Raw genomic sequence first — 27,001 nt, forward strand, 5'->3', positions numbered from 1 at the left:
TCCCAACCCACTTTCTGCTATTGCAGTGGGAAGTGCTTTAAAAGGCAACTTAGCTAGAGAGGACAAACATAAGAAGTGTAAGCAGAATCTTCAGACAGATTCTAAAGGTAGAACCTATATATAGTTATATTTCTGCTAAATTTCTGATCTAAGGTCGAGTGTCCTAAAGACCTAGGATTATCCAAATATACTTGCAACTCAGCTGAATATGTTTTGCTTCCAGGATTTTTCTTATGATGTTCCATTTCAATTTTCCTTTGCTTTTATTTATACTGCCTATCATCCTAAATATTTTCTTTCTCCTGCCTCTCTCTCCTTGGTATTTATATCACACAGTTTTCCAGATTGCTATAGCTCCCTATTTTAGCACCTTTAACTAACCCAAATTTAGAATCTTCTCTCATAAATCAAACTCAACATGACAAAACTAACACTTTTCTTAAAGGTAAGTCCTCTCCTAGAGCCTGACTTGAGGAGCTGTATAACCCACAGCCTAGATTTTCCCAAATTGGAATGAATAATTATAACGAACAATCTCAGTTTTGCATTTCCTGCCTTTTTCCTCGTGAAAGCATGCATTAATAAACAGATGCTGAGAATCTCCAAAAAGCAGATCTCTGTGTTTAGCCAGCTGAAGAAAAGGCAGAAGCCTCAGTTTGAACACAACATATATCTGAAAACGATTTTACCCTCTGACTTCTCTTCTGGAGAGCAAAGAAAAATTTCCTCTCTCATATGTGATACTAAAATTTGCTCCTCTGCAAGTGTGAAAACACCATGCCATAAGGGAAAGATGGGAAATTTCTTTGTATCTGCCTTAGCATATTTATAGTGTAGATTCTTGGGGTTAAGAAGCTGGCATGTCTCAAACATATCCTACTTGTTTGATTATTACAGTACTGTGAAGAGACATCCAGGGCTGCAGACTTCTTTTGTACTACAGTTAGTTGCAAACCATGCAGGGAGACCGATTACCTTGCCTCAGAGATATTCGGCTCTCCAGGCTAAACAACCACTAACAGAGAACAACTACAGAAATCAAACACACAGCTGGCTCTTTGCAGGTGTTGACTCCAGGCTGGAAAACCTGTATTCATATCCACTCATGAGTTTTCAAGGAGGCCTATGGGAAAATAGTGTGGCAGTATAAAGAGAAGGCATGGGAATTATTTTGCAGTGCAGTATGAGTCTCTATTTGCTCAGGAATTAAGAGGTAAGATGTAATTAATCACAAATCATTTACTGCTTAACCTTGACAAAGTCCCCTGTAATTGGTCCCCTGTAAAGCTTGTGAACAAGTCTTACGAGGAGCAACTGAGAGAGCTGGGGTTGTTTAGCCTGGAGAAGAGGAGGCTGAGGGGAGACCTCATTGCTCTCTACAACTACCTGAAAGGAGGTTGTGGAGAGGAGGGAGCTGGCCTCTTCTCCCAAGTGACAGGGGACAGGACAAGAGAGAATGGCCTCAAGCTCCACCACGGGAGGTTAAGTCTCGACATAAGGAAAATATTCTTCACTGAAAGGGTCATTAGGCAATGGAACGGTCTGCCCAGGGAGGTGGTTGACTCGCCTTCCCTGGAGGTGTTTAAGGTGCGGGTGGATGAGGTACTGAGGGGCATGGTTTAGAGATTGGTGGGAATGGTTGGACTTGATGATCCGGTGGGTCTCTTCCAACCTGGTGATTCTATGATTCTATGATCCTGTGCTCAAGTTTTCCTGTGCACATATTGGAAAAATTAGCTAATCCAAACTTAAAACCCACCCAGATATTTGAAGGCCTTTCAGGAACTCTCTGAAGTCAACAACCAGATTGCTTCTTGGAGTTCCACACTTGCAACTTATTACGCAAGTCGTTTAACTGTAGCCACATTACTGAGTCTTAAGTACGAGTTGCAAAGAAGTTATACCCCAGGTCCGAGAGCCCTTTCCCATGATCTAATTGTCCCTTCACAGCACAGCACAAATGTTGGAACAACCCTGAGGACAAACCCAATTCTGTGATGCATCCTAGGCACTGACCATCACAGCTTTAAGCTGAAGAATTTTGAGGGCAATTAACCTGGAGCATAGGGGTGATAAGTGACTATCATTTTTTTGTGCAGTGTTTGAATCTCTTTATCCATAAATGCCAAATGTTCTTTTGAAGACAGGTATTTTACTGCCCTTTACAATGCATAAAGGAGCATCAACACCGAAGGTACCAACATATTTGAGCCAGAAGCTAAGAAAATGCTTCTGCTACAGAACGCAGTAGAAATATGCTGGGGGACATGGATATGGAAAAAGATAAAAGCTTCCACCTTCTTTAAATTTCTTAGTCCCGGCCAGCATGCTGACACGTCTGGAATTGATTTGGTATAAGCAACGTGTTCTTTCAAATTTTGGAAGAAACCATAAGCCTAAAAGATACTCACTACTGCCTTCTTCCCCCTAAATCATATACCAGGCCTTCGCTAAGAACACATGCCTTGAACTGTATCCAGAACTTCCATACACAAAGATAGATAAAATAATAAAACGTCTTCTTGTATACAGAGGTAGAGACATTTCCACAACCAAACCCTTTTGTGCCTGCTGTGTCGGGGCGGTGTAAACTTACACCTGTGTCAGGTTTAGTTTAGCAATTAAAAATTACTTTGTAAATTAAGGACAGCAGAAGAGTTTTCTGTCAAGTAAGATTATTATCAAACAAAACTAAAACTCAGCTTCGGATGAACTGAGCCTGATACTTCTATCCCCACACTGTGCCGAACTAAGGTAAGTTTGTAGAGCTTTAGGGCTTTGATTTACAAAGATGTTTTAGTGACTTCTGTTTTCAACTTTGCTAATGCTGGTTTTGATATTTCAAACGTACAAATCCACAGTCTTTCTAAACTTTTCTTCTCTCATGAAAATTCATAACTTGCCCAGCCACCAGTAATAGTCAATGACCAAGTAGTTTTCTTGCTTGCATACAAAACCAGAGAGCAAGAAGAACCATGTGACCCTCCACAGTGAACTGCACAGCTCTACCCAGTCTAATAAAAATAACCCTATAGCACACACATCTGGGGATATCTCATCTGTTCAAAGTAAGGCAAAAATATATCTTTTTACTTACCAAAAACAGAAGACAGTCAGATCAGGTCCTGCTTAATACAAGCAAGTATTTTTTGCTGGCTACATGTAAGCTTCAACTTATCTCTTCATTTAAAAACAAAACCAAAACCAAACTATTCTGTCCTGAACGAACTTATGGTTGTGGCTTAGTGTCTGTTTTACAGACCAGTAAGCAAAGCTCTCATATTTTACATACTCAGAAAAACCCCAAAACTCTAATGGCAGAATCTTAGTCCCATTTGCTTCCAGTTGACAAAATTGTTGGGTCAGGTTTTCTAGGAATCTGGTCATTTATGAAGTTACCTGTATGGGAGCAGAACTCTTCAGAAAATCAATGCCTTAACGTATGAAGGATATGAGACATCTTCTGATGTATAGGTGTGCACATGTGTTTGGTGGTAAGGGGTAAAGGAATATAATGTTTCAATATGTTGTGCCCAAAAATTTTTTAAAAAGCATTGTCATACAATTTCACAACAGTCAGTTAAAAATAACAAAATCTGTAGCCCTTATAAATAGAGGGCCCACAAGACAAACAGCAGTACTTCAGTCAGTATGCGTGATCAAAGGTCCTGGTAATACTGTTTGGATTTATGCCATGGACTACATATTTGGTAGGTCTTCTCTAGGTTGGCAACACATTTTGATGCGCTATTTACCCAGGTTTGGGTCAACGCTATGCCAATTCCACTTAATCTGACCCTTCCTCCACATACAGCTCAGCAGTGGGCAGGACACCCAGACAGCACTCAACAAAGCATTATCAAACCAGCACTGAGAACCAGCTTATAAGAAGTTATCCTCTAACCACCTGCTACAAAAATGCAGCAAGCGCTGGCCCGTGCCCGAAGTTCACGTGAAGGCCCTGAGTGCCAAGACTGAATTTGTAATAAGCAGGACCAAATTCCCTGCCTGGCAAGAGCTAGTCAAATGCAAGGAAGGAAAAGGGTCTTGTGCAAACTAATATTTTGAAAGAGAGTGGGGAATACCACCACTCTTGTGCAAGCTCAACAGAAATTCAGTAGCGCCCAGGGTCATCAAGACTCACCTGGCAGCAGCCTACAGATTTATGTTAAAGGATCTCTAGTGCAATACCAACTCAGACAGCCTTGTTCTAATCGTTGGGCCACTGATCATATGAGTTCCTCCAGCTGCCCAGTTTTTCAGAAAAAAAATAAGCCCTCCTAGAAAAAGGCCCGCAGACCTGAACACTGCTTAAACAACAAGGGCTACACGTGCTTGTTGCATAACAGGCAGAGGGTCCTAATGACATAAATGCCTACTGAATTGTCTGGGAATAATGGCAGACCTGGAAGAATTAGCACTGAAACAGAAAGTATCTAGTTTTACAAGAAATAAAGACTTTTTAAACAGCAAAGTCATCCAAAAGAGCAAATATGTTTTCCTTGCTTTCCTGAGTAATATTAAAGTAATGATGGAAAGGAAAGATTCCTGTCTTTTATGGATGTGAGGCAGAAAAGCTGAATAGTTACTGTAAATGTTACCAATGTCAACCAACACCCTACCAGTAACTTCAGTGAGTATTTACTATGCAATATTCTGTCTGAATTACCATTTTCCTCCAAAAACCTACTGTGGCAACTTTAGCACATATTGGTTTTTCTTACTTTAAACAGAGGATAGGCTAACACAAAGCACCAGCTTGTATGTATCTGAAGCAGAATTTAGCTGAGCAAAAGCTGGATTAGATTTGCAAATGCCTCCTAGGCTGTTGAGTCTCATATCTGGGATTTTCAAAATCCTACAACTATTCTAAACCTTATTTATACATCAATGATTTTTAAAATAGATTTGGGGTTAGGGAGTGTGGTCTAAGGTTTAAAGCAAAGGGCTGAGAAACAGGAAACTTGGGAGAACTGGGTTGGATGACAGCCTGGATAAATGCATGTGGTTTGTTTGCATGATTTTCAGTTAATAACAAGGGAGATCGAGTGTCTCAGAAAACTCAGGAAAGGGAAATAAAGCTTTATCCTACCAGTTATAAAAAAAAACCCAAAACCTTCATATGAAGGTAACTGAACTTCTAAATAGCAATGGAAAGCAGTTAAGCGTCTTATCACTTAAAACTGGAATGGAGAAAGCCCTAGATAACGTACAGTAAGAGACAATCCTGTGTGAGTTTGCAGCAGGACGTCTAAAAGAGTTGTGATTTTTTCCCCTGTGACTGCAGAAGTGCTGGGACATGATAGACAAGAACCAACGAGTGATCGGCTGAGCGTTCTTGTCCTCTTACTGACCCCAACTAATGATTCAGAAAAAGGTGAACAAGATCCCTTGAATGTATTACGGAGACAGTCTAAAATGTTCTTTAGCTGGTTTTCCCAAACGTGATCTTCCATGAGAGAGCCTAAAGGTATACAATGTCTAATATGTCTTGTAATTGTTATCCTACCTAGGGCAAGCTCAGATACTGGTTTTTGTGTTTGTGCACATGGGCAAATGTCTGTGTTTTTTGAAGAAAGCTTGGAGAGCTGCCCAAGAGGTTAATTAAAGGCAATGATTTTTATATATATATATTTTTTTATATAATTTTTTTTTTACAGGAAACACTCCGAAGACTTAATAAAGGACTCATAAATAACTCTGCAGGAATAAGACATCCAATTATTTGAGGTGAAAGAAGGGCTAATTTGGTAGATATTAAACTGTTCAATTTCGAGGTTGTCTCTTTTCTTTGGTCTTCTTTGATGCTCACACTCCTCTTAAACTGCAGATCAACCCAAGCTCCAAGGAGATGTAAGCAAGAACAATATTGAGTCTTTCACAGTTCAGACTATACCGGCAGGGCTTGGTCTTAGAGGCAAAAGTGCTAGCTCTGGAGTCAAACTGGTATCAGGAGTTTGATTTAAATTTGATTCTCCTAGTGCCTAACTTCCAGGTGCTTTCACATGGTAAAAAATTCAAGCCCTTAAGTTAAATGTAAAAGTTGTTCAAAGGTTCAGCCAAGGTTTTCTGCAGCAAACCTTAACAATAAAAATAAGGAAGTTATTTATATCACACCAAGATTCAGCTGTTTAATGTCACCTTACTAATCAGACTTGTGAGTATTGTTGATTAATCACTAAAATATTGTTGCTTAAGTATTACTGCTTAAACTTGAGACTTTCTTTTTAGATATCATGATCCTTATGAGATGGGAATATCAGATGAATTTCTTCTGAAAATTTTATCTGTTACAGCTTGCCTATCTTCACTTTCTGTCTCTCTGTGCCTCTGTGTAGATGTACCTCTTGTTTTTTACCACGTTCTGAAATAGCATTGTAAAATGTCTTGACATTTTCCACTAAAAAAAAGTAATAACAAAAACCCCAATAACTTTGGGATGAGTTCACACTAGGAATGTTTCTGAAAAAAAAATCACAGAAGCTTGTATTTCAAAAGAGAGTAATGAATAATGGAAAGTATGAACTGTGAAGTTGTATTATATCAGTTGTTTTTAGGTTAGCCACATTTAATTTTTTTAAGCTCATTAATCCTTAAGAAATGCTAATAGCATGATAGACTTATTTGTAAATTTACATACTGCCCTGAAGGAGACACTAATTGTTGCACTGTGTGGTGAGTCATGAGAATCTCTATTTCAGGCTGCCAGGACTGAGAAAGCAAACTAAGTTGTATGATCTTTTATGAACTGTGATTACATTTCCAGTAGAGTTACCCTCAGGACACTCCATAGCACCTTTTAACACACTAAGATATGAACAGTAAGAAAAGGGTGATACAAATGAGTCTTTAAGGATGAGACTTAACATTCTTTCCTTTTGTTCTGTTAAAACTGAAAATTATGCACTCTAAGCATACATACACACTTAAGCAGGCACATCCTATATTTTGTTTGTCCACTCTATTCAAAGTATTTATTCCAACAAATGCACACAAAAACCTTTCAAACATTATGTGAAAGTCCTTTTCATTAATAAAGATACTACTGCCACTTCTTAATTTCACTTCCAAATTTAAGTATCACCAGCTTTACGATATAGTTCTTGTTCTCTAAATATCATAAGTAAACTTGCATGCATACCACATTTAGTAATATGTCTACATTTCAAAATTGAATTCTTTATTGCATGTCGATGAAAAAATAATCCTAAACTCAAAACTCTATCAAGTGATGCTATCTGTTTTTTTCTTCTATTGACAAGAAAAATACATTTAATATATATTTAATTAAAGTATTATAAATTATTAAATGCATCATGAATGACAAGGTATGTGGACACAATTAAAAATAGTTACTTGGGTTCCTATTTATCTGTAAAGTGTACTGATTTTTCTGATTACATCAGATGTAATCTAATGGATTTTTAATGGAAGAAAGCTCGACAAAATACTGGCAGATGGTATTCTTGGTAACGATCCAGACTGCAATGATCTCAGTAATGACTTACAGTATCTATCTACCTGGCCTCAAACAAAGAGGAGGAAAAACCTAAAATGATTCTACGAGCTTAGGCTGCTCTGGCACTGCAAATATTTCAATCACTGAGGCAGCTCGTCTGCTTCTGTAGCAGGAGAAAACATGAAATTAATTAAAACAGCATAAATGCAAAAGGAAAACCTTCCTCCTCTGCAGCCACTTTGGGAATGGAAACTTACCTAGTTCTCATGGTCAGGTTGTTTTTTTTTTTGTTTTCCTGTTGTTGCTCTGAAGTGGTCAGTTCAGTGGAAATTTTGTCTTTAAAGGAAAAAGTTCTCATAGCACCACTGGGCCACTCCAGCATGTCTCTTCTCAGGGAGTGGTGATCTGCTTCCAGAACAGGATCAATGAAAAAAAAGAAGGCTGTAGGAGTCATGAAGGACTGCCGCATGCAAGAACAGCTGAGAGAGCTGGGGTTGTTTAGCCTGGAGAAGAGGAGGCTGAGGGGAGACCTCATTGCTCTCTACAACTACCTGAAAGGACGTTCTAGAGAGGAGGGTGCTGGCCTCTTCTCCCAAGTGACAGGGGACAGGACAAGAGGGAATGGCCGCAAGCTCCACCAGGGGAGATTTAGGCTGGACATTAGGAAAAAAATTTTCACAGAAAGGGTCACTGGGCACTGGAACAGGCTGCCCAGGGAGGTGGTTGATTCACCTTCCCTGGAGGTGCTTAAGGCAGGGGTGGACGAGGTGCTAAGGAGCACGGTTTAGTGTTTGATAGGAATGGTTGGACTTGATGATCTGGTGGGTCTCTTCCAACCTGGTTATTCTATGATTCTATGCCCTGAAAATCTTCCTTTAGCCTCGCAATGCCATGGAATGTGATACAGAACAACTAATGACTGTTTTTCTGCTTCCCTCTACAACTCACAGAAACAACTCCAAACAGCTATGGAAAACCACAAGAAGTATCTCCTGACTTTGTCACAGTTACACAGTTCTGAAACCCAAACAAAATACTTGTATCCTGTAAAATTCTATTCAGATACTAAATGTCCCATTGAAGGCACAGTTTGACAACTTAAGTAAATAAAAATGGAAGCCTTGTGGAGATTTTCATATATATCCAAACATATAATGAGGAAACTCTTGCAATTAACATTATATAGGAAGTCCCATTGGAGTACAAAAGGTCTGTGGTACTTTCTCTCCCATACTCACCTAATGGGGTACTTCCAGTGCTGAAAACAGTGCTGGGAAAACTTATTTATCTATTGTCTCAAAACTATGCATCCCAATATAAACAGGATGGCCAAACTTCAACAGATCAGCATCAGTGTCATACAGTATAAATTAAGAGATCATTGCAATCTGCTCAAGAGGAACCAAGTGTGGTACTGGACAGTTTGCCACAGTATTGAACAAAAGAGAAGCAACATTTTATTGAGGCACACAGATGTTGGTGAAAGGCAAGGGAAATATCATGAAAGAATAGCTATGATGTTTACATGTACTTTCAGTCAAGGTATCCAGCCTCACTATTGCCAAATTAGTAGCTATGTATTCCTGGATTAAGCACTTTGAGATGCCCTGGGAGCATAAGTGGTAAGGTTGTGCTATTTTCTATTAAGTATAAACTGCTGTGGACAGTTTTAGCACTGTGAAATCCTGAGCCCTTCACAGTGCCACTCAAGTTCATCCGTAAAGATCTGCAAGAATCACTCAGAGAGAACTTCTGCAGCTAGTAAAAATCTGCTGCTCCTTCCATAGCAGCATCAGCTACAAGACTTCATTTTCTAATGAAGCAAGTGCTTTTCATTTACAAGTACAGTCCAGCAAGTTCTAGTTTGGTCTAACTTGGAAGGTTTTGTCTAACTTCCTGTGAGACTCTGAGCAAACCTCAGAAAGATTTGTCTCATAAGACATCTGGCCAGATCTAGTATATGGCATTTTCTGTGTTCAGACCTTCACCACGTGTGAGGCTGGAATGCTGGCTTCATTAGAAGCACACAGGTATTTACAGTGAGTAAAGTAATGCATCAACCCATGGAAGTGATACTCATTTCAGCTGAAGCTGATTGTCTGTGATTGTGCATTCAGAACCATTTATCCAGGTTTCATGTGCCATGTACAGCTCAGCATGTTTTATTCAAGTACATACCTCTTTTAACAGTGCAACTCTCTGCAGGCTCAACTGCTGTCCTTGTAGCTCTCAACTTCTCTCCCCCTAATCATTCTTAAAAGTTGAGCAGCTCATATTGCTTAAGATCTAGTCAAGGTGGCATTGGCTATTATATTAAATACAGTTTTAAGTTTCCTTGGTCGAATGTCAAGATTCCACTGTGTATTCATAACCAATACTAAAATAAGAAGACACAGAAGAGGTATATTTTCCCTTATTGTTTATTATAATAGAAGAAAAACAAATCTAGAAAGCACATTTCATGGAGCACCATATGGTAACAAAATTTTGCTGGCTCTCCTACAAAGTGTATTTTTGACATTTAAACAATGACAAACACAGTACACAAAGGCATCTACACCCTGGCGATCTTATTAACAGCTCCAAAGAGACCAAAGAGACCCCTCTTTCAAATACAGAAACATTAAGGTGCACAGAGGAATGCCAGTGTGAGAACATCTGAACGCCAACTGAGTTAATTACTCTTTTGTTAGCGATCTTCATAAGCACACAAGCTTTCATTGCCTCACCCCAATCTTTCTTCTCTGAAGCCTCCAAATTGGGCCAAAGGGCACTGAATATGAATCCAGTGCAGGCATGGTGTAGAGTTGAACAAAACTGGCCAATATTCCCTACCTGATACCTCTTATTGCTTTGGTTATAGTACTGAATGAAAGTCTAAACTCTTAAATCTACACTCCATGCTACAGAAAAGCCACTTGCACACATACGGGAACATAACCTACCTCCCCATACATGCCTGAACACATAGAACAGATACCTTTTGAGAAGTTTTGTAGGTTTCCCCACTGAGATAACCTTCATAAAAATGATTACATTTTGTTTTCCAAAGTGTTCAGACAGTTATTCAACAATATATTTCATAATATATTTCTTTCTTTTTAATAGGGCATGTTTTCCTGTTGCCTTAAATTTATGTCATTGTCTACAAAAGAGCAAAATGCTATCATTTTCATCTGTACAAAATGTTTTACATTCATTTTATACAGTACTAAATTATGATGCTAAGCACAGAACGATGTAGTATGATAGCCAAGAATAGCTTTTTACCTTGCTCAAAACAGAAAAAGTACTGGAAGTTTCCCATACTAATGCAGAGACACAGTATTGGGGTGTCTATTATATACAGCAGCCTTCCAGGATACTTTCAGGCACCTATTTTGTCAGCTCAACGTGTATGTCACGCTGAAGCACCTCAAATAATACAGTTTAGTGCTCTCAAACAGTGACAGTAAGAGACAAAACCAAATCCAGCATCACAGCAGACTAGACCAATTCTGAAGTACAATGCTAGCAAGGTAGCAAAATTCCTTCCTGGACCAAAAAAACCCAACTGTTAAAATAATGTTGGTTATCTAACATATGTCACTTCTATGATTAACTGAGGACAATGCATGAAGTTTAAATTAAAAACATTTCTATAAAATGTTTTAATTTTGTCAAGAAAAAAAGGGTAGCTTATATTTCTATCAGTAACTTACAAAAGATATTTTTTTTCCCCCTAAGCCCCTTTCTCTTTGAAAAACTTCCCCTGCTTTCTGACCACAAATTTTCTGGGGAAATGTAAGGATTTGCAAAATGTATTTCTGTCTTGATAATCAGTGAGATGGAACTATCTTTAAGTTTTGGGCAGGGTAATGCATTCATATTGCCAAGAAATAAATGAAGTTATTGTATATTTTTTCTTGTGGAAAATCCTTGTGGATTTCCCATTTACAGGAGCCAATTTTATAATTTCTTTGTACTGTGGAATGCACAGTCATCTATGAATAACAAGAAAAAATAATGGAAATTCAAAAAGAAGGGGAAAGTGGCCTTGAAAAATAACTGTAATTTAGATATGCAAAAGAATATTAACTGACTGAATGAGTAATTCTGACTGTCTCCTCCGAGATAAAGGTATATTTCAACAGCTGTGCTAAACATTTAGCTACCATTTCCCAGATAAACAGTTCAGACTTCAACTACATGATGGGGAAAAAGAGAAAGAAAAGACTTATTAGTTTAAGTTTGACAAAGGCTATGAAGCTGCTACGGATTAATAGTTTCACATGACTGAAGAATAGGACACAATAACGAAAAGACTTGCTGGGTATTCCAATACATATTTTCACATGGAATAACATCTGTGTTCCTTTACTGTGACATCACTGTCCTATACACACTTGAGTAAAAGGACAGCACAGTAAAAACAGAAGACAGGCAAATAATATGGACCTGTATAACAATTTGAATTATTGTTTGGCTTATGAAACAACCAAAAAAAAGTTATGTAAATTTCTATATAGATAACTGTCATATGTGAAAAAAAATTGGGATCACTCCTGTTAATACCGTTTTAGCACACAAGAGCAAGAGATGAGAATGACATTGAAAAGAAGCTAATTTAAATCTGGGGGAAAAAAGTGGTTCTATTTGCTTTTCTTTGTTCTTAAACATAATGGGGTTTGATTTTAGTACTCCTTATCTCAAAAAATATTTAGATCTCAAAACTCAGGATCAGTATCTCATAGGGGCAATGAGACATCAACAGTCACATTAGACAAGACAAAAATAATATGGGCTGAAGCTAATGAAAGTTCCAGAAGAAATTATTGCACCTTCCCCTGAAGCATCTGATACAGTCAGAGGTAGGACACTGGATTAAATAAAACATATAGTTTGGCTATGTTACTGTTCCTATGATATTAGGTTTAAAAATATTAGTTATATATCCCATTTACTCATGAAGATGTGTAACAATCATCCACATTGAGCAATGAGTTACAGTAACACTAATGAATCAGAGGACGGAATAGTTATTATTACTATTGGTCTCAGACACCACTTATGTGTGCATGTATGTGTATATACATATATAGAAATGATATACATATATATTCACACATAAATGCATACATTCCTATATAGACACAGACAGACACGTGTCTTCTGAGAAGTAAGGCTCACCAGAAGGTCTGAAGACCATTCTTTATACCCTTCTCCAATGTACATCACCATACTCTGTGTGTGTGTGTGTGTGTCAGAAAATGTGAGAAGGAAGAGAAGCATGAACCTGAATATGGGAGAAATCACTCAATCCCCATTGTGAAAATGAAAATATTTATGTATGTATTTTCTGTTCTTGCCAGTGTTAGTATTATATCATATTCCTGACAATTGTCTGGATGAGAAATTAAAAGAACTAATTTGATTTTGGCCACTTATCCTGCTTATCTGCTTCATGTTTCTGCCAAAGTTCGGAGAAAACTTGAATAGTCCGTCTCCTTATGGGTTTTCATTTATCAGCAGTAATGGGTTAGTTCATTGTAAACTTGACTTTTCATCACACTTGATTAAATAATTCTAGTTTTAGAAATAGCTAAACTTAATGTATACTCTAAGTTGGCAATATCTCCTTAAACATAATTAATAATTCCTCAAACTTATTTGTATGCAAATTCTCCCATCTTTTACACTTATTCACTTTAATTCACACTATTTGTCATCCCTGCTTCTCTGGGAAGGCTTTTGAGCACATAAGTGAAACAAACAGACCATCACCTCATCTGATAGCAGAACTGCAGCTAATCAGTTCTGAGGCTGCAAACAACTTAACTGCCAAACAAACTAAATTAGCTATAAAATAATTGTAGGCATCTAAGACAGCAAAAATCAGCATGACTACATTTAACAGGGTAAATGACAGGATAGGTATCCATTTCAATGAGGTAAAGTTGTGTATATATTCCCCCCATCCCCAAAATACATCTGTAAGGTCATTATCTCAAATGTAAATAAAAGTGAGAAATAAGTTATTTTTAAAAAGCTAAAATTGAAATTACCCTTAAGCTTATTGCTAGATAAAAAGAGATTGAAGGGGGCAGAGAAACAAAATAGAGAACCAGAGAATATTGATAAATGTATGTTGTTAGCCCTGAGAACCAAGAGTTGTTTGGCATCAGCTAAGTTTTGTTTCCTGATGCATGCTCTAGATGGTTCTCACTGTTTTGTTACACATAGTCCAGGTTTTTTTAGTTTTCAAATTGTAATGGGCTTCTTTGATTACCTTTGTCATTTTGGTCCAACTCCATAGACTTTAACATCTTTCTCAGCAGGCATAGGCCTGCATACCGAACACAAACACATAGACAGAATTACACAGTTAATAAGCTGTGCAGAGGCATCCATAGAGAGTACAAATACCAACATACAATGTTTCATGTTGATGTAAAAAGTCAGTCTGCCTGCACAATGCATTGCATGGTGGTTCCTGTAATCTCTGAACAAGAAAATCTCTACAAGAGCGGACAACTGCCCCACTCCACTGCATTTCTATGCAAAGTAATTGCAAGCACCCTGGCTCCTCCCGGGTCACTTGCATTGGCAACAGGATGGTAAAGCAATGTTTCTGATGAAACGCACAGCATTGCTTTTCCATGGATTGTCTTCCAAGTGGCAGTTTTCTGGATCACGCCAGGGCTGATGAGACGGGTTCCTGGGTTTTATCTCGTCACTCTTCCCACTCACTAGTGGCATCTTTTCACAGAAGCCTCTTTACCTCTTCGATCCCATAGCGAGCACAGAAGTGGGATTCTTTTTCATGCAGTAATGCTTCTGTGCATTTAGATGTTTTGTTTTATTTTATTTTCCTAGTTAATGTTCAGCTGACCTTGTTACCCAATGTGATATGCAGTCATCTGAAAGGCCTTATTCAAATGAGCATATGTTTTCTTTATTTCCCTTTTACATCACCTTAAAGGGACACATCTGTTGACATAGCTTCTGTAGAGACACGTTTCATCTTTTGCTGAAGTTTTGTTCAAGCCAAAGCCGAACCTCCTGCAGATTGTAGAAAAAGGGGCCTTTACCACCCAGGTAGGCAATTTTTTGTCTCTGCACAATGCATACTCGCTCAAATGAAACCCCGTAGGCCACATTGGCGTTGTTGTCCATACAGTCAGCCACCACCTGGCACTGAGGCGGCAAAGAAAAGCGCTCTAAGAGCTGGTGAGCAGCTGCACATCGGTCTTCCTGGTTCCTATGCTTCTTAACTTCAAATGAAGAGGGAGAGATTCCAGGAGCAGCCCAGCCATCTGATGGGTGAGCCTCATCAATGTAGACCAACAGAAAGTCAGCCACACCAGAGAACTCCTCCACCAGCTTGCTGAAGGCCGACAGCTGGCTTGTGAACGGTGGTCAGGTAGCTGAACCAAAGTTGACCACCAGCGGCCTCTCAGAGTTGGCAAAATCCAGAAGGTGGCATTTGGTTCCACACTTGCTACCAACACTCTTCTTACTGCTGCCATTGTTGCCATTGGCTATGTGGATTACACTGGAGTTTGGAGCTTCTCCTCCTAGTTTGACCTGATGGCAAAACAAATTAAAATATTGCAAGTTAGTGTGAGTTGCTTGCCCAGTATCCTTGTGATTACTCTCTTCAGATAAATAGAGTCACTTGTTCAGAGTCCATTTAACTACCTGCAAGGACACTAGAATGGAGAATAGCAAATCATTAAAAGCAGCAGAAGTTCATCTAGTCCATCTCCACTAACAGTGCCACAGTGTGTGGCATTTCTAACAGGTATACTACTTCATTACTGCTAGAAAATTTGATCCGAGACCTACCTTGTCCTGTCCACTACACACATAGTCCTGTTCATCCTTATGTATTTGCAGACTCATTTATTTTCAGGCAGATTTCTTCTTCCAATTTATTCTAACTTTTTTTCTGTGAGACAAATTTTTTAGACATTATTTCTTTTCACTGCCATCCTCTAAGTTTTCTCCACTTGATTAACATCTCCATTGAAGAGCAGCATTCGAAACCTCATAAGTTTTTACTAATTCTCAGAATGATCAGGCGATTACTTCATGTATCTTACAGGCCACCTGTTTATGCATTCCAGGTGTTTGCTTTTTACAAAACATTATAACTGTTTTAGAAAAACAGTAGACTGTTGACTAGGGGTTAACTAGTGGAAAGTTATAAATCCTAGGTCACTTTTTTTGCCTTTCTAATTACTCCCCCTCATGGATTTGGGTACTTCATCAGCCCAGCCTAAATTTAGTGTTTTGCAGTTGGTCCCATTGAACTGTATCCTACATTTCAAGCCATTTTCCCAGCTCTCAAAAATCACTCTGTTCTTTATTCCTGATCTTCACAACACATGCAGTGCCTCTCAGTTTTGACAGGTTTGTATATTTCATATCTGTGAATTCTCCATCCTGCAGTTTAGGAATGAAAATATTCAGAGTACCAACACAAGAGAGATCGCTGCAGGTGCCCACTCAGTATCCTTCTGTTTTAACAGTGGGCTATCCAAGACTGCATTCTTCAAAAAGTTTTTTTACCACTTTGCAGTAATTTCATCAGTGATTTCATTTCATTCTGCTGCAACGTTCCTCAAGAAGATGATTGGGGGAAAAGCAGCAGGAAAAGGGGAAGGTTTATACAATGGGTTTATATGACGGCTGAAGTAGGATGAAGTGAAACGGACTGTTCTCAGCTCTAATCCCAGATCTAACACAGAACCAACAGGCACTTGTGGCAAAATCATTTTGTCTGACATTTCTATTTCTCTGCCTACAAAAAATAGACAGAATATAAGTATCTCTGAGATAAGACTGACAGAATAGTGTGGAGGCTGCAGAGGGCTCCAAGGTCCTCAGCTGATAACTGCTACAAAACCACAAAATACTACTAAATAAGATTATTAGTTTTTAACGAGTGCTGCCTCAGCAATTCCTACATATCTGCTTTTAACATCAAACTCTAGAACAGCAGTGAAATTATCCTTTTTTATTTCCCTGATTCTTTGTATCTCTCTCTGACAACCTGGTTATGTTCAGAAGTGTTGCTTTCTTTCTGAAGCTAAATTCCAGTTGAAGTCAATAGAAGTTAACACTGAACTAGAACAGAGTGAAAACTGAATAAATTGATTTTTAATGCACTTCTATTCTACTTTACATTATAGGGCATACTGGTGAATCAGATACTTAACTGATGCGAACGCTGCCATACATAGATCCAGAGGCAACTATATTATAGATACTGGATCCTCCATTTCTCCCTAAGAAACCTGACTACCTCGAACAAATCTACAGTTCTTCATGACACAGCATTATTTCATCAGAGTAGCAATAGAAACAAGAGTCTAACCAAAGCAAAGTTTGTTAACACACTGCTCTTAAAGCTAACAGATTTCACAGCTACATGAGACAGTCTCTTAGCATATTGGCACACATTATAAACATCATTTTTGCTGTTTTCAGTGGGACAAATTGAGACACAACTGTGCCAACAGTCACTTGGAAATCAGCAAGGAAGAGAGCCACAGAAAGAAAGACTGATCGAGACCCACAAATCTCTCCAGGTCCAGCACACGGTGACTGTACAACCAGGAGAAGAGGATGTTCCACTGCAGGTGCACCACAGGCAAGGGAAGCAAGTGATGCCTCAGGAAAGCACAGGCCCTTGTGGCCCTGCTCCCCATAAGCCCCCCATTTGCAGCATTGCTATCTGCTAGAGCCCTAGTAACAGTTTAAAACAAAGTCACATGCCCATTTGCTTATGAAAGCAAGCAAGGTTTGAAATAGGTGATTTTAGGACCCACTGTGTGAGTGGGCTGCACTTAGAATTCAAGGAGGGGAAAGAGCTGTATCCCAGTTTTTGAGAAGAAAGGATCTATCTGGAGAGAGGAAGGCTCAGAGACTCAGGCTGTAGCATTAAAGAAAAAGCATTAAGCATCTTGCAGCATTTAAGAAATGCTGCTATAGGCCACCTCCACCTTAGCATATACTCTTCTGAGCAGCTGTTAAAGATATAATTTATCTCTGCTGTTCTGCGCAGTAAGACAGGCAAAGCAGGACAGAGTAAGGCAAAAGGACAGAGTAAGGCAAAAGGACAGAGTAAGGCAAAAGGACAGAGTAAGGCAAAGACATACACAGATCAAGATCTTGTGGCAGCCATATAATCATCTGGAGGGCTGCATTCAATTCATAAGACTGCTAGACAACTCAGCATTTTGCATTAAGTTGTTAACTACCAAAAAAAGCACACATCTCAGGAAACAGAGCATCTGCACATCTGCACAAACACCAGATCCCTTTTACCTAGAAAGCTTAACTGTTCTTGCACTACTACCAAGCAAATGCTTTTTCAGAGCCAGCTTGCCCAATATGTTCCTTTTGGGCAAAGCCTGACATGTAAGTATCTGTGCTGCACCCACTCCCTGGATGAATAATGGAGTATTTAGGAGTGTGCACTCATGCAGTCAAATAAAAGAAGTAATAACATGTGATTTGTCTCATAAATCATAACTAAGCAACACACTGAATTTCTGATAGTTGCTGGCACTCTTCAGAGGAGAAGAAATAAAGGTAAAAAGGATAGAAGATACTAAAACTCAGCAATGATGAGAGATGCACGCTCTTCTGGTTTTATTTTAACAAAACTATTATGACTGAAAATACTCTAACCAACTCTCCTGAACTGGGAAACCACTCTGCTTCTTGATCGTATTTAAGCAGAAAAAGACGCTGCATATTATAAGTTTCTCATTACCAACTCTTCACTCAAGTCTACCAAATACTTCTTTCTCTAGGTGAGTTTGCATACCCTGAAGGAACAGACTAACATAGCAACTCCAATTGAACACCAGTATGGTGACGCTCTTCAAGTACTATTAAACATTGATATCAAAGGTGGCAATATATTTCACTGCTCTCCAACAATGCAAGTTTGCAATGCCTCTCATACTCCTTATTGACTGAAAAACAGATGAATTCAGGAAAAAAGTACAAATATGACCTACGTCACCTTATAGCAGTTTTTCTTAATTTCCCACAGTCATGAAGTAAGCCTCTTGGCCACAGGTTACCTATCATTTCAATTTTTGTTTCTGGGAGCACTTGTGTTGGGTTTTTTCCCCTTAATGAGACATCCTTGCCAAGCAGGCATTCATGAGGCATTTTCTGCTCTTGTAGAGAAGAAATTAGGTCGATGCCTTGTTCTATGCCAGTGTCAAGCACTCCAAAAAGCAGCCCTGCCCAGTCGTTAATGCTTAAACATAAGCAACATCTCCACTAATTGGTCTTGATGAAGTGCTGACATTCCCAAAGGGACTCTTTCTTTCACCAGGCTCTGAACCGATTGACACAGGACGACAATATCATCCTTGCTGATCATCTGCATAGTAAGACTTGGCTGTCTTCTTTGTTGTTACTTACTGAAAGAAAAAAAAAAGCTTTTGGAAAAGAAAATCAAGCAATGAGAAAACAAAAAACTCCACGTATTCAGCCAAACTGCTTTTGAAATCTTACACAAAGGCAGGCAAAGTATAAATTCTGAGACACAAACTAGCAGGATTCCCCTCACACGCAATCCACCACTTCTATAATCACGTACTTATGGGCATTCGGCGTCAGCCGAGGTGGAAACTGGACAGCATAGGCACCCCCTCCCACACAGCCTGTATGGGACACGGAAGGCAGGCCAACCAAATCTGAGAGCCAGCACGACACCAAAGCAGTGATTTGCATCATTTGTGTGAATTTTGCGTTTGCTAGACAGCCTTGGTACTGCATCTCTTTCTTCATATCTGCACACAGAGTGAAAAGAGAACAAGGTTGTTACTGCTCTGGCATGCAGACTGCAAAACGAAGGAGACTTAAGAATGGGAAAGAAAGCCCCATTCATAAACTACAGGCTGGAAATAGCACATACAGCTAACTTTGTTGTACATTCTCCATGAGGACTAGGAAAAGCCCCATGGACAAAACATGGCATCCTCATTTACTTTTTCTTTTTTCTCATTTTACTTTTATCAGCTTTAGCATAACCCTCCTGGGATCCTGTGCACTAGAATATGGTTTTCATTCTCTGTATAAGGGGTTTTCAAAAGTCTGGCAGATTTATCAAGCTGTGTCAACCCCCTAAAGAAAATAGGTGTTACCAGACAACTAGCAATCTGTGATATTAGCCGGTTAAATAAGGACATGCTGTGTTTAGGACTGGAGTCCAGCAACTGGTAATGAACTAAAGCCCTGAAGCTTATGCTCTTTTGAAATTCTCTGCTTTGACTTGATTTTATCCCATTCAGCTAAATACAGCCTCTGAACAGCTCGATACTTCTCAGCGCTTCACACACATCATCATCAGACTCTGACTGGAGAGTAATACAAACTATTAGTTTTGTTTTCTTTATTGACATGATGAGAGTTGTACAATGAATAAAAATTACAGGAGGCCCTTGTCTGGAGAAATGTACAGGAGTGGGAGCTCTAGATTTGTCATGGCGAGGTAGAAGCTTGCTTTAAGAGACCCAATTACTTGACTTGGAGAGTAGAGACTGGAATTGACTAGAATTCTCCCAGAACCCAGCATCTTTATTTAGGATAAGGTACGTGAAGCTGAGGGAGGGACATGGGAGACAGATTAAAAGGGCACAGTCCAGACAAAAACATCTAGTTAAATGCTGAATTTCTCTGTTTAAAAATTGCCAGTCCCACAAATGAACATGCACAGCAGACAGAAAGCATAAAGGAGCCTTTTGCCTTGCACTCTTAGAAAATGGATGATTTTAGTTCCTCTGATCAGGAAGCCTACAGCAAGCTTCTTAAGGGCTTATGTTTCCCTCAAGATGGGAGCATGACCTATGACATCATGCCCTCTTGGCCACTGGCTGCCCTTGTCGACTCTACCTGCAGGTAACAGAAGCCTTCATCAGTCTTTTAGTCAGCACCTGCAGGACATTAAGTTAATCTGGATGATTTCATTTATATATTTATTAATTAAACTTAAGCTTTAGCACAGTATAAATACACAGTGGTGGTTTTGTTGGGGAGGCAGAGCTGGAGCACAAGGACTGGGTACTATCCTTTTCCTGAGTGGTGCCCATTAGCTAGTTTTCTGTGTCTACTATGGCCGAAGGAGGTTTACACAAGAGTTTGACAAAGAGGTAAGCAGTCCTTTGAGTCAAGTTTTTTGCACGTATCATAGGATCATAGGATAACCAGGTTGGAAGAGACCCACCGGATCATCGAGTCCAACCATTCCTATCAACCACTAAACCATGCCCCTCATCGCCTCGATTGCTAAGAGGTGGTGTGGAAGAAGTGACGTTAGATCTGCAAAATGAAGTGGGTAGGATGAGACCCTACATGGAGTCCCTACAGGAGTCACCATATTCCTTTTCCTACCCTTTGAATGTCTTGAGTGTTTAAACTGTAAGTTCCATGGGACAAGCTGTCTGCTCCTCTTGTTTAGGACACTGTCTAGTACAATGTGTCCCTGGTCTAAGCTGGTCCTCAAACACTACTATAATAAACATGATTATATATTAATAGTAATAACATAGTTTTAATAATAATGATGTTTTAAAAACAATGACAAGCCCAAATCCTGTTGAATTTATGTTCCAAAAACTGCAGGAAAGGCTTTAACTGTGGTTTTGGTTTGTTTTTCTCACTTCTTTTATGACTGTTTTCATTTGAAAATGTCAATGAGAACAATTCTGCTAAGGCTGAACTTTGTAAAATCAATAATATATTTTTAATACCACAGAATTTGTAGTTCTAAACCCTGAATACAACAGTCTTTCACAAATTCCCTTTATCACTGTCAAAAGTAGAGACAGACACTTCCTTACCTTGCCAGACAGAATAAATACAAATAATAATATAGAGGTTATGTCTTTGTTCCAAACTTTAGAATATTTCCCAAAAAAGTAAAGAATTACTGGACAAACAGCAGGTAAAAGATCATGCCATTATATTACTTTCACATCTGGGATATCTGTGATAACGCTGTGCAGCACACATATAACATGACAGTTTTTGGGCTGCCCTGCTTTGCATACTGATTGGGGTTTTTAGGAATAAATGATGTATCTATCAGGTGGGCAGAAGTAGCCAAAGGTAATTTAATTGTGCCTCCCTGAAATCTCAGGAAAATCCCACTGGGTGTTTACTAAACTGGTTCACTTGTGCTGTGAAGTTGGTATTCCTGTGCCAACTGTTCTCTCAGCGCTGGGTACATCATGCCAGAGCTTGCTGCTGGCCTGTTCTAAAGACAGTAAAAAGCTCTGCAAGTACGTACACACACCCATCACCATCCATTGCTTGAGATACTGGCATATTTCTGAGGGCTGTAACGTGTGTTTACACATGCATGCATATATGCATATTTGCACATTACCCTCATAGGTGCACCATGGCATTCCTAAGTATTTGGCTGCTTTGGAAAGATGCCATTAAGATCTTCCACCTAACTACCCTGCACTGAAGTGGAGAAGAGAGAAGGTTTCCTCTAGGACAACCTTATAGCTCCCTGCTGGAGACCAGGAATGGTAGCTCTGCATTGCTGAAACACAAAGCTGGTACTGCACCATAATGCTGCACAACTTGGCACTGCTGCTGAGTGCAACCTTTTTTGTACCCACTTGAAAAGCATTTTAAGATAATAATTTCTCATTTTTTGAATCCTTGAAAGCAGATTCATCCCAGTACTAAATAAAGTATGGAACTTAGAAGGTAAATAAAAGCCTTTAAAAGTAAATAAAATGTGGTTTTCCAAACCTCTCTAACTTTTTCTCTGTGCTTCTGTAAGATATGTGACATCTACAGCATGCATGCTGTGGGCTAAAACAAATGTCTCATTGGCATTTCTACAGATGGCCTATATAAGTCATGTAGAAGGCACACTATCATCCTCCCAAAAATCTTTTGGTTTTTCTCTATTGTAAGAAGGTGTGGTTGTATTTGTATCTATACAAATGTATGTATATGATAGGAATGGTTAGACTTGATGATCCGGTGGGTCTTTCCCAACCTGGTGATTCTATGATTCTATGATATGTACACATGCAGAAATGTATATATATATTTGTACACATAAACAGAGAAATGAGAGAGGACCAACTCCTGAAAGAGCAGATTATGCATGCCTGTATGTATTTTTTGCATTTATACACATATACATGTATGTATGAACATATAAATATAAAGATAGAAACATATATATCTGTCTACATAAAAACACATATGAAAGTGTAAATAGCTACACACACATATATATGTGATTGCTCTTCAGGAGTCAATCCACTCATTTCTGTGGATAAACAGAGCACAACAGTAAATTAGAAAAATAACATTTAAATAAAATAGTTGCACTCTTTCAATGATATGAAGTTAATGTAACTTGACTACTTTCTCTATTTAGCTCTGTTATGACAACTGATCTGGTCCTAAAGACTCTCTTGTTGTAAGTAAGACATGCTTGCTTCTTGGGAAACAATACAAGGAGAATGTTCTGTAAATCACAAAGCTGGTGCAGTGTAGTCAGTACCAACACTGGTGTGACAGATACTGAACTCAGAACTACAGAAATAAAAGGAAATATATTAATAAGTGATATATGAAAATAAACAAAACATATATCATTTTTACTCCAGTGGGACCGTAAGATGTGGGGAAAACATGTCATATGCAATGCTCCAATTAAAAAAGAATACTGAATGTACTCTTTATACAATAAATCAAAGAATGCATTGCGTCCCCTTGAGGATGCTAAAATCTTGAATCGTTGCTAGGTAATCTTGCCTACGAAATAACTGCCATAACCAAAAGGTTGTGTGCAAAATACTTAGTAGCAACAAAAAGCAGAACAAAAGCAAGTTGAAATTTGGTTAAGATATTAAAAAGATTTTCCTAAAAAGGAAAACGCATCAAATAGCTATTTTCAAATATATTCTACTTTAACTTTTCCAAGATTACCTTTTGTACCTTCCAGTCTTGAAAGAAAATCACTTAATTCTGGGACAGGCTGTATGCTTTCAAGGCAGAGCTCCTTTATTGTAGTAAATCCTGAATCTAGCATCTACCCACAGACTTCTTCTGGAATGGCTTCCAGTATTTTTTTGTGTGTGTGAACAGAAATTTTACATCAAGTACTTCTGTGAAAAATGTTAAGAAAGATACTCAGGAAGAGTTCTGTGTGGCACAAAACAGAGTAAAACCAAGCACAATTACTGTTTTAATCCAGTTTTCTTCTAACTAGCTGTCTAGCTTTGGTTTATCTCAAACATCTGTAGTTCTGCTATTCTAGCTGAAAAAATGGTGATTATCTTATAAATACGTCTCAATGAAATGACCTTAGGCACCTGCTTAAGTACATTGATAATATCTGGTTTCAGTTAGCAAATTGGAGCAATAAGCAATTACTGTTATAATATTTCGCCATGCTGTTTAGTACCCCAATTCCATAATATTTTCATTTCCTATCAGTTCAGTCCTATTCAGGATTTAGAAAAAGATAATTTAAGAAAAATCATGCTTTGTGGGAGAGTTTTTAATATATTTCACTATTTCTCATGCTTTTTAAACATGCCAAAGAGAATACTTAAAATTTTTTCAACTCTACTAGTAGTCTTCCAGCTGAAAGCAGGAAAGAAGCAGCAGAAGATTCTTCTCTATTGTGGAGATGATGACTCTTCTTCTGATATTGCTACTCAGTTTGTTTCCTCTATAACTTGATTTCTATGCTTCTCTGCCTTTTTATGACAACTAAGGGTTTCTAATGATCTTTTGCCCTTATGGTCCATAATTCTATTACAGAAAACAGACTCCTTCCATGAACTGTTGGTCAATTAGTTTTGTCTTAAGGACACCTAGTATGATTGGATTTTTTTACCCTTTTGGAACACGGTGCTAAAATTTGGGGTTTTATATGCATTTTTCTGATCACTTCATCAATGCCCAGAATTAAATCTAAGAACCCTAAAGCCTGATTGGCCTGAACAACCTAGGTCATTTAATAGTGACATAGGGGAATTTTTAGTTACCAAAGGTCAAGGTAGGAGCTTCTTTACCAACACCAAAAATAGCAGAGTCATCCTCCCTGTATCTTCTATGACTGACATCAATATTAGTAATGAAAAGGCAAAGTATGACTTTGGAAAGTACAGAAAGGTATGTGACGTCTTTAATTTAAATAGTTTTGTGTTATTTAAGCAAAATGAGATTGAAGATCTCATGGATATAAGGTTCCTTACAGCTCAACACCTTCTCTAGACCCTGGGCCACAGACAAGTTGCAAATGTGGGAAGTAGAAACTTGGCTGTTTCAGAGCTGTGCTTCCAGCTTCCACTAGTGCCTTTACCAAGTAATGTATTAAGTGTCTTGCCTTGTCTTGTCTGCAAAATGGGAACAATTGTGTTCACCAGCCCATTTAACAAGGCTGCTGTAAAATTTACTTACTAAATGTCTGTGAAGAGACTAAAACCAGAAACTAGAATGGCTAGAATAGTGAGCTTCATTCAGCATTGCTTTATTTAGGCAGCCAATTGGCTGATTCCTAGGGTGGCAGTAAGAGGTTGACCCATTTGGCAAAAGCTAACATTATTTATATTTGTCTTACACTGAAAATTAATGTCTCCATAGCCTGGGTTTCAGTCTAAGCAGCTTGTATTCTGTATCACAAAGTCAGCAAACACCAACACCAGATCTTCACACATTTAGATAAGAGCAAATACAAAAGCCATTGTGGGTGAGTCAAAGGGGTCTGGGAGGAGTGTGATACAAAATGAAATATTTCAGAAGATACAAACCTATCATTTGGATAGGACCCCTATGACCTCATGACATCACACAGGGTATGTTAAATTAGATGGTCTAAATAAGACAACATATTAACAGACTAAGCACTGTTCTGGGAGCCACAGAGCTCTGAAGCCCGTTCTTCTACTTACTAACTGGGTGGCCTGTGCAAGAAACTTCATCTTTTTGGGTTCACCTTTTCAATCTATAAAAGGGAACTGCAACTACCTCAGGAGACCTGGACAGAACCACTGGGTAATATTTGTACAAAACTTAAAAATAGAACTACATGTTGCATAACTGTTATTGGCTTTATTAACTTAAATCAGCAGATAGCTGTCCCTCAAATAGTCATGCTCATTTTTAACTCTGATATATCCCTCTGTCATTGCTTTCACAAGGCAAAAGGCTTGCTGTTTCTCTCCATGCTGTTTTACATTACCTCTATGCTACCTTCAATACAAAAGTTAACACGTGAGTAATAGAAAAAAAAGCCAGTGTAATAACAAAAGTTAATTTCTATTTTTTACTCTAGTTAAAACAACTCTGTCTATGTTGCACAGGTGACATCTATCTAGGCAGAGCTCTATCAGAAGATGCAGTCTTTGATTATCTGAGAATCTTATGGCAAATGAACACGAGCTGTGAAAACATCTAGAGCTTTTTACAATTACTTGTATATGAAGACCTTGATATACTTTATAAATATGAAGTTTATTATTCGCACTGTCAGGGAAGCTGAGGCACAGCTCAACTAAGGGACATGGCCATGGCTGCACAGAGAGTGAGTGGTAGAGCAGAGAGGCAGCAGCTCCCAAATCTCATGAACCCTTAGCCCCAATTTAAAAGCACTGCTCCTTTCAGCTTCTACCAAACTTAGCATCAAACAGGAGACAGCACGCGCTGCACCGAGTCATTCCCTCCTCCGCTGACAGCAGGGAAGCTCATCGCTGTTCACCCTCCCCAACCTGCCTGTCCCCATCCCCGTGTGCCCACCTGCTTGTAGGCGTCCAGGAGGAAGCTGTTCCACACGCAGCGCAGCCCCTCCGAGGTCAGCATCCTCCGCCACTCACCGCGCCCAGACTTAGACCGGCTCAGAAATAGCACCATATGCTTCAGAAGGATCACAGAGTCATACAGCGCAAGGAAGAGGCAATTGGAGAAGAAGACCGGCAAGATCTGAAGCGTGATTAGCAAATCCACACTTAGCAGACCCATCTTCTTTGCTACTTCTCTTCAGCTGGCTGCCTTCAGCTTTCTTTTCTGTCCTGTACTCTTAATTTAAAAAAGTAAAGTAAAACGCATTTCAAAAGCCTCGGTGCCCCTTTCTCAGCCTCTCCGTTTAAAATGAACAGAGATAGTTAAATATGAGCAGGCTAGTTAAAACCATAGCTGCATGATACTCATTCAACTCGAAGCTGCTTATTTTCCAGAAGCTAAGATATTAACAAGAATTCTTCCCTTAACCAGGAGACCTGATTTTGTTGAAGAGAGAGGCAGCTGTGCTTTCAGTTCCCTGCAGTTTCAAAATTTAAGCCGAGATTGTTAATTGTTAACTTTCCTGCGCTATCCTATTGTTTCTCAGCTATTTAAGCCCTGAACAGACCTCTCATATCTGTGTCAGTAAAGCTAGCTACCAGGTGCAACAATATGTTTTTTTTAAAAAAAAAGATTTATGTACATAAACTTTCTGTTCCTTCCTCCTTCCCTCCCTCTCTCTCTCTCTCTCCTTCTCTCTCTCACCCC

General features: G+C 38.9%; 1 protein-coding gene across 1 annotated transcript; it reads right to left on the reverse strand.

The window, feature by feature from the left end:
• Positions 1 to 10,847: 10,847 nt before the first annotated feature.
• DIO2 (iodothyronine deiodinase 2) lies at positions 10,848 to 26,995 on the reverse strand. The gene is given in 3 exon segments (XM_069858635.1): positions 10,848 to 14,461; positions 14,464 to 15,025; positions 26,252 to 26,995. Coding segments are annotated over 3 exon segments (831 nt in total). The 5' UTR covers positions 26,474 to 26,995; the 3' UTR covers positions 10,848 to 14,414.
• Positions 26,996 to 27,001: the final 6 nt, after the last annotated feature.

Source organism: Phaenicophaeus curvirostris, chromosome 5 (genome assembly GCF_032191515.1).
Source record: "Phaenicophaeus curvirostris isolate KB17595 chromosome 5, BPBGC_Pcur_1.0, whole genome shotgun sequence".
In the NCBI taxonomy this organism is placed as follows: Eukaryota; Metazoa; Chordata; class Aves; order Cuculiformes; family Cuculidae; genus Phaenicophaeus; species Phaenicophaeus curvirostris.